General features: G+C 28.2%; 2 protein-coding genes across 2 annotated transcripts in view; one reads left to right on the top strand and one right to left on the bottom strand.

Annotated features, from left to right (window-relative positions):
• Nucleotides 1-3,278: 3,278 nt before the first annotated feature.
• LOC107441137 (tRNA-histidine guanylyltransferase) lies at nucleotides 3,279-6,634 on the bottom strand (the record flags this gene model as incomplete). Its single annotated transcript, XM_071181897.1, is given in 1 exon segment — nucleotides 3,279-6,634. A coding segment is annotated over 1 exon segment (771 nt). The 3' UTR covers nucleotides 3,279-5,825.
• Nucleotides 6,635-6,929: 295 nt separating this feature from the next.
• Nucleotides 6,930-15,629, top strand: part of LOC107441138 (meiosis-specific nuclear structural protein 1) — an 18,131-nt gene continuing 9,431 nt past the window's right edge. Inside the window, exon 1 of the mRNA XM_016054290.4 lies at nucleotides 6,930-7,556. Coding sequence (XP_015909776.2) covers nucleotides 7,313-7,556 — 244 coding nt within the window. The 5' untranslated portion in view covers nucleotides 6,930-7,312. The remainder of the gene's footprint in view (nucleotides 7,557-15,629) is intronic.

Genomic DNA, 15,629 nt, shown 5'->3' with positions numbered 1-15,629 from the left:
AATAATATTGTTTCTGACTTTAATAATTTTTTACCTCAAACATTGTATTTTGAGGGATAATAGTTGATTTCATCAACTTTTTGATTTTCTATTAATAATTTTATACTTAAAGTTTCAAATACTACTATTTAGATTTGTTTGGGTTGGTTGATCTTGTTTGGGTTGGTTAGGCCCTTGTCCAAAAGGTCCTAAGTTTGATCCCCGACAACCATGAACTTCCCTTGTGGTAAATGGTGCACACTAAATCTGTAGGGTCACAAAATCCTCCATGTTCCCATAAAAAATATATATATATATCTGCGGGTACTGAATTGAAGATTGTTTTCTGGTTTAGGTCAAAATTACGATCTGTAGATAAAGGGATGTACCAGTGGGTCCACCCTATAAACCATAGAGTTATAAATAAGAAGGAGTGGGCATTCCTCTCCTTCCCTATAGGCGCGAGTGAAGTAACTGTCAAGTAGCGGCGGCCATGTTGGTATAACCAGAAACTTCGCTGAGCCGCTCAGGTTTCAAGAGGAAGACTTAGGTTTTTTTTGATAGTTTCTCTTATGTTTGGGAAATTTCGAAAACGAGATTGAAATAGTTTTGTTGTTAATACATAACACCTTTTTTCATTCAATTTTTCAACATTAGTTTCTTTTCTTCTTCCGAAAAAATAACGTTTTAAGATAGCTCTATTTTACAACTGAATTAAAAAAAGAGCTTTACAGCAGTTTTCTGGAACTTAGATTCCTTTATATTTTATGTAGGCATTAAAAGTAATATATTATTGTTATTTAAGGAGGCAGCTTTCCAATTAAAAATTTATTCAAAGAATATCACATTAAAACCACACTCTTTTGAATATAAACAAAATAATATGAAACGCACTTTTCTTTAAAGTTAGAATATTTAATGGGGAAAATATTGGTTTGTACTAAAAGAATAGCAATAATCAACATTAAGCTATTTGAGTAAACGCTTGGGTAATAAAACTAGTCCATAACATACTTTTTATTACTAAGCAAAGAAGTCTAATTTTTTATTTTTTTTGCTAAGCACTTGATCATATGAAGTGTACAAAACTGTAATTTACAAATAGCAACGTAAAATAACTGTGTATTTATTTTTAAAGGTAAATACCCAGAGTATTTAATATATAGGAATATTTATTTTCCAATTGAGGTTTAAACTCCACTCATGAAATGCTCTATCTCNGATCAAGGGCTACAGCAAATCTTGTTTATAACAATTTGTAGATATTCACGATCATTTGTTACAATAAATGTTATGAATTATTTCTAAGTAGTCTTTCTGTTCTACTGCAAATCTCTACATTTATCAAACAATTTAGAATGGGGAATGTTCTCTGCAGATGAAGACTTGTGTTCACATTTAAATGGAGACTGCTTGTTGAGAATATTGTTTCTATCTTATAAAGACTAAAACTGTTAGCAAATAAAGCAAAAAAGTTCCAAAACTTTTTGTTTTGTTAATAAACCTTGACATTAACAACTTTTCTTGAAATAAAACAAATTTGGAAGAAAATAATAATTTAACTTAAAATAAACTTTAGAATACTGTTGAAAAACATACAGTTATGAAAGCTTTATTAGATTAAACTAACTATGCTTACTGTAATAAATTTGAAGAGTAAGTTTAAGGCCAGATTGGTGATTATAAACTTATATAAATAAATAAGTCAATTAAATAGCTAAGTTTACGAGGTTGGGATATTTAACTATTTTTATTTGATGAATTAATTCATTAATTAGTGGTGTTAAAAGTTAAAAATTTGCATAGATTGAAAGGTTTTTTTTCTTTTGTAAATTAAATTGTTGAATAAAAATTTAATGTTTTTAAATCATTAATTATATTGTTTAAGAAAGCCAATAAATTGTAAAATTATATAATTTAATCAATGATAGCACAATTTAAGTTTGATACTCTGATTAAAGAGTGAAGGTCTTCATTCCACAAATCAAATATCACAAAAAAAACAACAACATTATTTTGGTTTTGTGGTTATGAGTTAAAAAGCTTACTCAGTGAAATTTTTTTTAAAAAAAAGAGATTTCTCGGGGGAAGTTCTTATTTTAGCTTTATTTAAATATATGTATATAATTTATTTATATAGCTAAATCTATAATAAACCAAGACCTCTGGGGGTACTGGATTGGAGACTGATCGTTCTTTGATTCAGGTCAAAATTACGATCTGTGGATGTATGAATGGGTCTGCCTTATAAACAAGCGTGACGTATGATGTGGCAGAAGTCGAATTCTTGGCCATAGATGGCGGCACTGAAAAATAAGAATCTCACACTCTGCCTTAAATTTGCTCGGTTTCACCAAACAGGCTTGCTATTCGAACCAACCAAATCTATTTATTGCTAGGATACTCAGTGGAAGAACCGGTTAAATGAGTTGGCGACGAATAATCAATAACAAACCTAGAAATTCTCTTACTTGACATTGAACATTAAGGCACAGAGAAAGAAAAAAGTTAAACTTGAAGCAGCAGCTTCCATACATTAAGGAGAAATTAAATTTTTTTTTACAAAAGAAAAAATAACCCTTAAACAGCTTCAACATACAATTTTTTTGTTTCTGTTATGCATTAGTTTGTGTTTCAAACTAATTTTTTTTTTTTTAAGCCAAGTCCAATTGAAAATAAATATTATTTAGTGCTTAATTAAATTTTTGTTATTATGAGCTGAACACTCCCTTTTCTTTTTGAAATAAAACAAAATAATCAATAAATTTAATTGGTAATGATTAACTTCGCAAAATCATGCACAAAGTAAAAAAGAGAAATACGGGCACAATCATTCGGCATAATTCTATTGTTCGAAGTTTTCTATTTTTCAGATTATTATTTTTAAATTGTATATTAGACGGGGCTCATGAACAATCTTTAAGATGTGTGGGTTCACTTAAAATATTTAATCTGAAATAATAAGTGTACTTATATGTTTGACAAAACTTAATGGCTACATATGAACAAAATACAAAGATAGATAGTTAAATGTTATTTTGCTACCTGTTAGCAGAAATGGTCCTGCTGATGCAAATTATAATTTGTTAGAAACATATCAAAGCTCCATTAGCATCGAGCTAACCGTGAGAGGTGAGTTTTATTTAAGTAACAAATAGAAAGATAAAAAAATTGCGCTAGTGAAATTAAACATTATTGAACATTTCATCAATTGTTCAGCATTTTAATCGATGAATTCTATATGATTAATTGTATGAAGCCTCCCTGTTCTGATGTAATAGAAGTTAATAACAGAACTATTAACATAATAACAAAATTTAATTTTATAGTTTGCAGTCAAACCAGTTGCTTACAGATTACACTTTAGAAAGAACTATTACAAGTGCAGGGGTCTGACCAGGCCAAATTTACTACCGTTTAGCGGTATCTTCACAAATTCAACTTTAGGAAAAACGGTAGTTTCACAAAATACTTTTTCTTAAAATTTTATTTTTGTACCCTTAAAAAACAATAAATCCATATTTTTGTGTTGATTTTTTAATATAATTTTTAATTTTCACAAATTATGTCTGTATTTTCACAAAATAAGTATCTCTCAGAAAAACCTAGACAGACCCCTGAAGTGGCAGACTGGATGCATGAAAATACACCAAAATTTAACTGCCATACTGATTGAAAAAAGTTTGCCATCTCTTTCTTAGCCAAGATTGCTCTGGATCTATTTCTTATCATAATCGATAAAAATAATAACTTGCCCTTCATTTTTCTTCATTAGTATAGGATTATAAGAACAGTGCACCAAAAAAAATGACCCCTGAATAACTTTTGATCTAATGATCGGATCTTCACACTCTAGGACTCATTCATAATGGTTTGAGGGGGTGACCTCAAATGTGCTAATTAATTAGTGTAGGTGTTATTTTAAGTTACGAAATAAGACACAAAAAGGTACTTACGCTCAATAAACATACCTCTTTCCAATTCACCTTTCTGACCACCAAAATATGTAATAAATAGTATTTGCAGTTCGGTCCCCCTAATTTTAATTTTATTTTTTGTGTATTTTGCCATAGCTCAAGAATTTTTTTAAGCTAGTTGAAACATTTTAGCACACAATTAAAAAATTTATCAAAAGATAATTTCACACAAAAAATAAATTTTATTAAAAATTTATTGTTTTTTATTAAATAATTGTACATAAAATTTTGAATTGTAAGATTTACAACTTTTTACTACATTATAAAGTATGTATTTTTAAGTGGCAATTTGAGTAAAATTAGTTGAATAATTCCTGAGAAATCGAATTTTTAAAAAGTCGTATATTTAAAATTTGGTTTTAAATATACCACTTCTTAAAAATTCGATTTCTCAGAAACTATTCAGCAGATTGGGCTCAAATTTTGTAAAATTACACACTTTAAAATGACATAAATAACTGTGTATCTTACAATTCAAATTTTATTTTTTACTATTATAAAATGATAATAATAAACATTAACAAAAATTTATTTTTTGCATAAATAATCTTCGGACAAACGAATTTTATGGAGCAAAAATTTTACAATTTGCTTTATTCTTGAGGAGATATGGTGAAATATGCAAAAAGTAAAATTAACATTAAGGGGTGTAAACTTCAGATCCCTCTCTTGATCTAACTATGGGGACCATATTTTCAGATTGCATCTACACCTTATATTTTGGAAGTCATAAAACCAAATCCGCCGAAAAAAAGATATGTTTATTCAGAGAAAGTATATTTAGTATCTGATTTCGCAATTTAAAATATCGTCTGGAATAATTAATTACCATATTTGAAGTCACCCCCCGAAACCATTAAGAAGGAGTCCCAGAGAGTGAAGAATCAATCATCTAACTTTTGATGTTTTCCTGTCTCACTTGAAAAATTTTGACTCAATATAATATTTTAAACGTAATTCAGGGTGCGTAGCCAAATTATTCAACAAAAAATAAGCACTTTTCAAGCACTCAAAAAATATTTTTAAGCACTTTAAAAAAATATCATAACTAAGCAAGGTAGGAAAGTTTTGACAATTGACGGTTTTATCATGTTTTAACCGTCGTGTCAAAAAAAAAACTTTTGGCATTGTTTTCGACAATTGTCAAAAATCATGAAATTTTGAATCATATAAAACGAATGGCGTTTTCACACGCTACGTTTGGTCTGGCAATAGATTGGGGTTGAAATAATTGTGCAAACGTTGAGTAGAACGATGTGAACTGAGTCTTTTTGCATAATTCGAAGCGAAAATCAACATGATAAAAGAAAAATCTCATTTTGAAAAAAGGAAAATTAAGCACATTTTAAAAACACCCAATGAAAAAAGCACCTTTAATGGCTTTTAAAAAAACAAAAATCGAAAATAAGCACCTTTAAGCACTTTTTAAAAACGCTACGCACCCTGTAATTGCAGCTTTATCTAAATAAATTAGATTTTTTTTAAATTAATAAAATATTACCAAACAATTATAATTATAAATATTTTACTGGCAACAAAACCAACATATTATATTAAAATATTTTTTTGAAAGCAGTAGTAATTTTTTATGCTATTCTAAATTAGAGGACTCTAAAAATCAATGAAGTACTGATATCAGAATAATAGGTACGCATTGCTAGAATAATTCAACATCACAGGACATCAATAATAGTTTGGGGATTTTCCTGGGGTCTCTCTCATTGAAAAAGTACTCAACGATTTGTTAATAATATATGTTTAAAAAATAATTCAATATTTTTTATACTTTATATAAATATATTTTTCTTATCAAAAGATACTTACACAAATTGTGGTTTAAAATTCTACAGATAAAATTAACAAATCAAATTAATCAGTCGAAAGAATGTAAGGATTTTTTTCCCAAAAAGAATCCCCGATTATATCAGTGAATGTCAAACACAGCCTTGTATTAATGTTCACAGAATTTTCAACAATCACCTGTTTCTTATTTATTTTTTCTTTCACTATAAGAGTACCTTTCCTAAACTGTTCTGGCTCATTATTGTAATTTACACCCAACTGAAATAAAATCTCGTGCTTCCCAGATGAGATGGTGTGTCTTATTCTTTCTTCCGCTTCCTTACGAGACACGCCCTCCAACTGAACTAAATTCCAAAATGTGGTGTTGTACAAATTGTTTATATGGCAGTCTGTCTGCCTCCAACTCAGATAATCACGAAGATTTTTGTTGGTCGGATAGGTCACTATTCTGCCATCGAATGACGGCAAACCCTTCATCCTCACGTCGGGGAAAAAGTCATTCCAATGAACAGCAAAAGAAACTGAAAATAAGCTGCAAACGTGAGTCAATATTTTCATCAGTCTTCTTTTATAAAGCCGAGTGTTTCTTTCGAATACAAAACTGTATTCGTCGCTCTGTCCGTACGCTAGTATTATATCGTGTATTTCTTGCATCACATTAGAAGCGCACTTGTTCATGAGATCCAAACAGCAAAGATCGTTTGGCTTTTTAAAATGATGAGTGTCTGCAAATTTATGAAAACACTTCCCATCGATACGAACAACAATCCACACGTTTGGTGTTATAACATCAGAGCTTTCGAATTCTTTCACGTATTCGTATGCACTCTTTGCCATTTCTCAATGTTAGATCAAGATCATTAACAAAGGAAAAATGTTAAGTTTCAATTATTACAAAAAAAAAAATAAATAAATAATAGTAATCAAGATTTTGAAAGTTAATCGCGTTGCGACACCAGCAACGCAACCACCAAATACGTTTCCGCATACCTATTTCTGTTGAACATGGAACTTAATTAGGTGCCTTTCGGAAATCAGAAAATATGAAAAAACTTTGTTAATTAATTTAAGATAATCATTTTTTTGTTAATATACATATATATTAACCCAATACCTGCTATTGAATATATCGTCAAAGAAATTATTTTTAGAAAAATTTTAGAAAATTTTGTGGTTGTTATAAGCATGATATCAGAAGTCGTGAATGGCAAGCCATCACTTAACAACCAAAAAGGCATAGCAACTGTGTGTAAACAACAAGGCAAGTCGAAAACAACTTTTATAAGCGATAAGCAGAGAGCTCGCAGCACTTTACTATACTCAATACTAAAAACAACTTTAAAGCTTCATAGTTAACTCTAAAAACGAAAATTAATTTGCGCATTTGAACTAACAAAAATTAATTTTATAGTAATCTATTTTCCATTTCTCAATCAAGCGTTAGGCACTCATCTTAAAAGATCTTTGCATAACAAAGTTTCAAGATAAGTATTTTATTACATCATTTTAAAACTGATTAATATATTATTTCATTTGCGTAATTCATCACAGATATGTTAGGATTACTTAAAGAATGCGATCGCCAGATACAACAGCAGCGGGAAAAATTGCTAAAAGGAAGAGATTTGGCTTTACAAGAAAAATTTCGTCAACTAGATCAGAAAAGAAGCATTCCAGACTATTTTTCTAGTGGTGAAAATGAAATAAATAAATTACAAATTGCTTCTAAATCTCACATCGATATTTATTGTAATCAGAATATTAAACGGTCTGAAAAATCACTCAGTAAAGAAGTGGGTAAGTAAATATGATTTCATTTTGTCGAATAGTAGTACAGATCTATTACAAATGCATTTGATTATAAAAGGTTTCAAAAGCTAAGTTATTATGATTTGAATATTATAGTATCTAGTAGCTATTTTATTCCACACAAAGAGTAAAATAAGAATATCCCCTCAGGGGCCATTCATTATTGATGTCACACTTTTTTACGTGCTTTCTCCCCCTCCCCCCAATATCCAAGACTATTTGAGAGATAGATGTAGGCTCCAATAGGTGTAGGCCTAGGTTCAGACTATTATGTTTTAGATCATATTCCAAGTAACTTTAAGTGTTTAAATGGCATTTGTGAGTATAACGAAAATAATGATTAGACATGTATTTATTTTGATTAAAAATAAATATGTAACCAAATAATATAAATTATACTTAGTTTGCAGAATTCAAATGCTTTTAAACTAAATATACTTAGTCACACTTCTTGTAGCTACCTCCCCCTTGTCACAATTTCACAAATACCTCCCTCCCCTCCAAGTGTGACTTATGTACGGCCCCTTATTTATTTGAGCTCAATGTCATATTTATAGAGCTTCTTTTCTTTTTTCTTACTTACTTTTTTTGCACTTTTCGATTCACCGGATCAAAGTAAATTCAACAGTTTTATTATTTTTATTACTTATATTATTTCTACATACAGTGACGTAGAAAAAAGAGGAAATTTTGAGGTTTTAACCTTTTTATTTTTATTTTATTTCCAAAAAATATAATTCTGTTATTTTGTGATCAAGGGAAAAAACGAGCATATAAAAAAACGTGTATGTAAAAAAGTGTTTACAAGAATTAAATAATTACGTTTAATTGTACATAAAGCATCCCTCACTTCCCAAGAAGCCATTTGATCCCCTAAAAAATAGCCGCTTATTTTACATTTGCTTCGTTCTTATCTATGATCCAGTGAATTGACAATGAATTACCTTGTCTAATTTTAAGTCATAAATCGTCTCAGGGAGAGAATTATCAAGAATTTCTAAGGCTTTGATAAATTAAACTTTTAGGTAAGTGAATCGGGGGAGATACTGGTTGGCTTTTTTGGTTATTTCGTCAAAAGACTTCTGATTCCGGGACACTCATCGTAAAGTGCTCTCACGATTTATTGCAATTTTTTTCTTCATTTATTTCATTTCAACATTTATGTATAGTGTTTATTTCAAAATTTTAATTTTGCAAAAATCCCTCTTTTTTTTACTTTTTTTTTAATTGATTATTATTCGCTTAAATTGAAATCATCAATTGTTTTTATTACAATATATTCGCGATAGATTTTAATTTTTATTATTTTTATTTTAGCAAATTAAACTTTGATTTTATTCTTATGTTAGTTTTTGATGCTATTATGATATTATGCATTCTCTGCAATTTTTCTCATGCTCTCACTTTTTCCTATTTTATATTTATAACATTAAACGCTTCTAAAGCAAAATTTTGCATCTGTTTAGGAAACATTAACGACTGTTTTTCTTCAAGGATGAAACATTTATATTACATTTAATTCAACACAAAATTGTGAACATATTTAAAAGACTGATATTTCAAAAAATAATTAATAATACTTTTGAGATGAGGAATTGAATCTGTTTCAAACATTTTACTTGTATTTTTCTATCTCATTTTATATAGTATATGGAGCAAAACTGAAATAACTACCATTTTTATTCTCTTCTTTTGAGTAGCAATACAAAAACGTCAGTCCTTAAAAAATATGAGCTAAAAAATAGCATATTAAATTAAAAAGCGACGTTTTGCAAGTGGACTAAGAAAGAAAAAAAAATTTCGTTTTGTCTCTCCGGGTCTCGCATAAAAAGAGACTCGTAAATGCTTTAGCTTTTTTGGAGTCTTAGGTTTTGCAGCAGGCTTCAAAAAATAGAGCTATTTTTACCTTTTTCAAGCGCTTAAAACGTCTATTTCAAGCGCTAAAAAACGTCTTATTTTTTTTATTTTTTAATTTCAGTTAATTATTTTATGCTATTTTAGTTTTTTTTAGTAGTTTGTTTATATGGAAAGGATTTATATAGATTATGATTGTAACTTGTATTGCAATCAGGCAGAGACTTCTACCTGATATTTGCGCATTCCATCTAGTCAGAAAATGATCAAAATTTTAACTGACGATCAATTCTTTTTCAAAATAAATTCATCTCGTAGCTTTCAGGAAACGATAGAAATATGTGATGTCATCCAGGACAAAGCTTCAGTTAAAGCTTAATTGTTTTAACAAGGCGAGGAGAAACGTCGGATTATTGATTGATTATAAATTTCTTTTGGTGGTAACATCGTAATAAATTTAGCAGCAGTTCTATAAATCTTTTGCTAATTTATGTTCAATTGAAAATACTATAAATCGTTTTTTAAACAAAGTTATTTTATTTAATTTCTAAGAAAGTTTATTTTTGAATATTGAAAAAGGTATTTCGCTTCAAATAATCGAAATTTATTTCCATCAAATTTCAGAAACAGACTGAAATTTATAAATATCTGAAGGAGAGGTTTATAGTTGAAGCTAAAAAGAATCTGAGATTAAATACTTATTTTCAGATTCAATTATGTAAAATAGTTCGATATGAAGTCGCTTAAAACCTGTATTAATAATTTTAATTAATTTTGATTAGACAAAATGATAAGTCTACTATTGGTTCTGAAATAGTTCTTATTTAGTATTCAAATTAAAAAAGCATATTAATTTTATTTTAATATTGTTTAAACCATAACCATAACATAAGTAAAAAAACAAATAATAATAATAAATAACAAATATTGAATGAATAAAAATAAACTTAGTTATAAAACTATTAAAATACAGTAATATTTAAATTCCTAACATTAAGCAGATTGTTGATATAAACTTCAATGCTTCAAAAAATATGAAATTGATAATAAACGTCGGCATATTTCGAGAGCTCAAAAATGTACGGCCATTCTCCAAAATTGTCTGACCGGAATGAGGAAAACAAAAGTGATTCGAAACAGAAAATGTGAAATTGCAATTAAAATAGAGGTTAAAAAAAGAAAACAACATAAACCGCATTGACCGAGAGAGTCAAATCAAGGTCAAATCCAAAGTTGGTATGGAGCTCATTTCGTTAGCAATGGCATCTGCTTTGATTATGAATAAAACAAGATTACCGGGGATGAACTGATGTGACAGGGGTGGTAAGAATTTTGGCATTTTCGAAATTGAATTTATGCCCAAGATTCCTAGAATGTACGGCAATAGTTGATTTATCGCAATTTTGATAATGGATATATCTATTATGTTTTTCTAATCGCACCTATTTTGTCCGATGTGGCCTGCACTGTATTCATTCTCTGTTTCACTCTCGGCTACCGCGGCTTTTCTAAGTTTATTTTTCAGTTTTATCTTCCCTTTTTTTTTTAGAAGCTTGACGTTTTTTTTTTTTTAATTAATTTTCANTTTTTTTTTTTTTTTTTATAATTTATTTTCATTTTTACTTTTGTTTCCCCTATTCACGCCTGGCAAATGTTGATAATAGTTGCTCATTTTTCAGCGCACGAAACATTTGCTTTAAAAAAATGAAGATGGTATTAAAAGTTTACATGTTTCGAGGGCTTATTCTCAAAGCTAGCCAGACATAAATGACTTTGTGACGTGAATTTTTGAACGCGAGTAACAAAGTATATTAAATTAAAATCAACAATTCTAAGCTTTCTTTTACTAAGAACTTGCCAATTGTTTAAAAACGAACGTTTAATTCAAAGAAAAGCATAAATCAAAGTACTAAAAATATAGATTAGTATATTATTGAAAAAATAATCTACGTGGTTACGTAAAAATCAAAATTTTGAAAAATCAGAAAAATATAATTAAATAGCTTGTAAAACTGTCCTGGAAAGCACGCGCGGCCAAGTGTTTAAAAAATTTATTTTAAGATTAAGACGATATATAACATCTTGAGAAATTTTAAGATGTTTAAAAATGTTGACTACGTATTCGGTAGCTCTATTCTCTTTGTAGTGACATGAAATATTAAAACACGATTTCACATAATCATAATTGATATTGCAATTTATTCAAGAAGATATAACGATACCTGTTATAAAACTTTTACCTCCATTTAACTTGAAATTGCTTGATAATTATCAAATATATATGTGGTAGAAATTGATAAATATATTATTCCAAATCAATGCATACGTATGTATATTATTGAAATTGTATCCATTATTCAAAAATGAAATAAAATTACCTACTGAAAATAAGATTTGAAAAAAAAAGCAGATGTATAATCACATTCTATCATAAAACTCAATATTCGTTGAATAAAATGTTTTATTCAATAAAATGTTTTTTTTCTTTCAATAAAATGTTTTATTCAAATCTCTCTATTAAATTACGAATACATTTTTAGACGACTAAAAAAGAAACATCGTATTTTATTATTTAAAAAAAAGGATTAGCAATCGGTTATTAGCGAAAGAAATATGGATAAAATTTTAAGTTACGCGTGTGGAAGTCAAGTTCCATGTAAGTTAATCATATTTAAATATTAATCGCCCCATTTAAATATTTATACATTGTCACCAAATTATTTCTTAAAAAAACAATTAATTTTAATTTTTCTGGGCTTTTACTGAATAAAAAAAGTTGAAACATTAGATTTTGCAGTAGAAAAATAGATTCAAAATTTTTTCATCCACAATTGAATTAAATAATAAAAAATCGTACATATTTATTAAAAACTATTGTTTGCCTGAAATTAGCTTTGGCTAAATGGGTTTCATGAGTAGGTGCAATTTATTTATTTGAAATTGCTCAATTAATCTTAAAGATATGTCTAAAAATGTACAAAGGGAATTTAACATTAAAGGGACCAAACTTTCATCCGCCCTCCTGACTAAACTATTAGGGTCACATTTTCCAGATTGCGACTAACCCCTATATTTTGTAGGTTAAGAATTCAGATATGANGTGGTAAGAATTTTGACATTTTCGAAATTGAATTTATGCCCAAGATTCCAAGAATGTACGGCAATAGTTGATTTATCGCAATTTTGATAATGGATATATCTATTAAGTTTTTCTAGTCGCACCTATTTTGTCCGATGTGGCCTGCACTGTATTCATTCTCTGTTTCACTCTCGGCTACCGCGACTTTTCTAAGTTTATTTTTCACTTTTATCTTCCCTTTTTTTTTAGAAGCTTGACGTTTTTTTTTTTTTAATTAATTTTCATATTACTTTTGTTGCCCCTATTCACGCCTGGCAAATGTTGAAAATAGTTGCTCATTTTTCAGCGCACGAAACATTTGCTTCAAAAAAAAATGAAGATCGTATTAAAAGTTTACATGTTTCGAGGGCTTATTCTCAGAGCTAGCCAGACATAAATGACTTTGTGATGTGGATTTTTGAACGCGAGTAACAAAATATATTAAATTAAAATCAACAATTCTAAGCTTTCTTTTATTAAGAACTTGCCAATTGTTTAAAAACTAACGTTTAATTCAAAGAAAAGCATAAATCAAAATACTAAAAATATAGATTAGTATATTATTGAAAAAATAATCTACGTGGTTACGCAAAAATTAAAATTTTGAAAAATCTGAAAAATATAATTAAATAGCTTGTAAAACTGTCCTGGGAAACACTTCACTAAAAAATAGTAAAATCTTGAATTCTTAAAATGAACACTAAAAAATTTATTTTAAGATTAAGACGATATATAACATGTTGAGAAATTTTAAGATGTTTAAAAATGTGGCTACGTATTCGGCAGCTCTATTCTCTTTGTAGTGACATGAAATATTAAAACACGATTTCACATAATCATCGTTGATATTGCAATTTTATTCAAGAAGATATAACGATACCTGTTATAAAACTTTTACCTCCATTTAACTTGAAATTGTTTGATAATTATCAAATATATATGTGGTAGAAATTGATAAATATATTATTCCAAATCAATGCATACGTATGTATATTATTGAAATTGTATCCATTATTCAAAAATGAAATAAAATTACCTACTGAAAATAAGATTTGAAAAAAAAAGCAGATGTATAATCACATTCTATCATAAAACTCAATATTCGTTGAATAAAATGTTTTATTCAATAAAATGTTTTTTTTCTTTCAATAAAATGTTTTATTCAAATCTCTCTATTAAATTACGAATACATTTTTAGACGACTAAAAAAGAAACATCGTATTTTATTATTTAAAAAAAAGGATTAGCAATCGGTTATTAGCGAAAGAAATATGGATAAAATTTTAAGTTACGCGTGTGGAAGTCAAGTTCCATGTAAGTTAATCATATTTAAATATTAATCGCCCCATTTAAATATTTATACATTGTCACCAAATTATTTCTTAAAAAAACAATTAATTTTAATTTTTCTGGGCTTTTACTGAATAAAAAAAGTTGAAACATTAGATTTTGCAGTAGAAAAATAGATTCAAAATTTTTTCATCCACAATTGAATTAAATAATAAAAAATCGTACATATTTATTAAAAACTATTGTTTGCCTGAAATTAGCTTTGGCTAAATGGGTTTCATGAGTAGGTGCAATTTATTTATTTGAAATTGCTCAATTAATCTTAAAGATATGTCAGAAAATGTACAAAGGGAATTTAACATTAAAGGGACCAAACTTTCATCCGCCCTCCTGACTAAACTATTAGGGTCACATTTTCCAGATTGCGACTAACCCCTATATTTTGTAGGTTAAGAATTCAAATATGTAAAAAATACATATTGATATTTAGAGAAAGTATGTTTTTGATTTCTGATTTCGTAACTTAATTAATAATTAGCAACAAATAATTATCATATTTGAAACATCCGCAGAAACCATTAAGATTGACATTAAGTGCGTGAAAATCCGATCATTAGAACGAAAGTTATTCAGGCGATATCTTTTTTCTTCTTCTTTTTTTTGCCTACTGTACATACGTTATCTTCATTATTAACATGAATCCTTAACAAAATCTAAGAAGTTAATATATAATAGAAAAACGTCATAAATGGTAGACGAATTATTAACGAAGAAGGCGAGTTTGAAGTCATCAAAAGCTGTTTGATTGCCCGAAAACTTTTCCACTTTTACAAGTAAATAGCTGTAGCATTTATGCAGATTCATTAAAAAAGAAATTTTTGCAACAATCACTGTATGATTATTTCAAATTTACTGCAGAATTCCGGATTTAAAGCTTTATATTTTTTTACATTTAGGATTTTAAAGTCACTCCTTACAAACTACGGTAATTTTGTAGACAATAGCTAAAAAGTTTTCGAAATTTTTTTTGTGTAGAAATTACTTGACATTAGTCGAAAATAACTGAAGTATTTTTATAGTTAAAGTTGTACTGCAGAAAATATACATTTGCCTGTCAAAAATACTTCAACTCTGTCTAAATTATGAAGTTTATTTATAGCTGGAAATTAATCAAATATATTAATAATCTGATTAAGTAATAATGTTTATAAATTACAACAAAAGTTAATGAAAGTTGCACTTAAAAAATACAATTGTATTAAGTACAATATTCTATTGTTTGTGGGCAGAGATAGCCTGGTTTGTAGGACGTTGTGCCCATGTCCAAGAGATCACGTGTTCGTTTTTAGCCTGTCGAATAAGACTTCCCGTGTAGTAAATGTTGAATGGTGGACGTTAAATCTGTGGGTCATAAAGTTCTCCAAGTTCCCATAGCAAATCAATAACTCTGGCGGTACTGAATTGGAAATTAATATATATATATATATATATACAGTGAAACCTCCGTTAAGCGGACATTCATGGGACCAAAAAATTTGTCCGTTTATGAGAGTTGTCCGTTTACGGGAAGGGTACCCTAATAACGAAATTTAACACCGTAAATTGTTTTTTGAATATTCTCAAAGATGTAGAAATTATTAAATAATATCTACAAGAATATTTATTTAAACAATAAGAAAGATAAAAAAGAATATATAAAGAAGTTTGATATAAATACATAATTCTGGATGTAGCTACAGATAAATAAATATAATTTTCCTATTAGCATAGATACTCAAGTTAGACATATGATACCAAAT

Source organism: Parasteatoda tepidariorum, chromosome 6, assembly GCF_043381705.1.
Source record: "Parasteatoda tepidariorum isolate YZ-2023 chromosome 6, CAS_Ptep_4.0, whole genome shotgun sequence".
Taxonomy (NCBI): Eukaryota; Metazoa; Arthropoda; class Arachnida; order Araneae; family Theridiidae; genus Parasteatoda; species Parasteatoda tepidariorum.
This window is presented reverse-complemented; position numbering and strand designations above follow the sequence as displayed.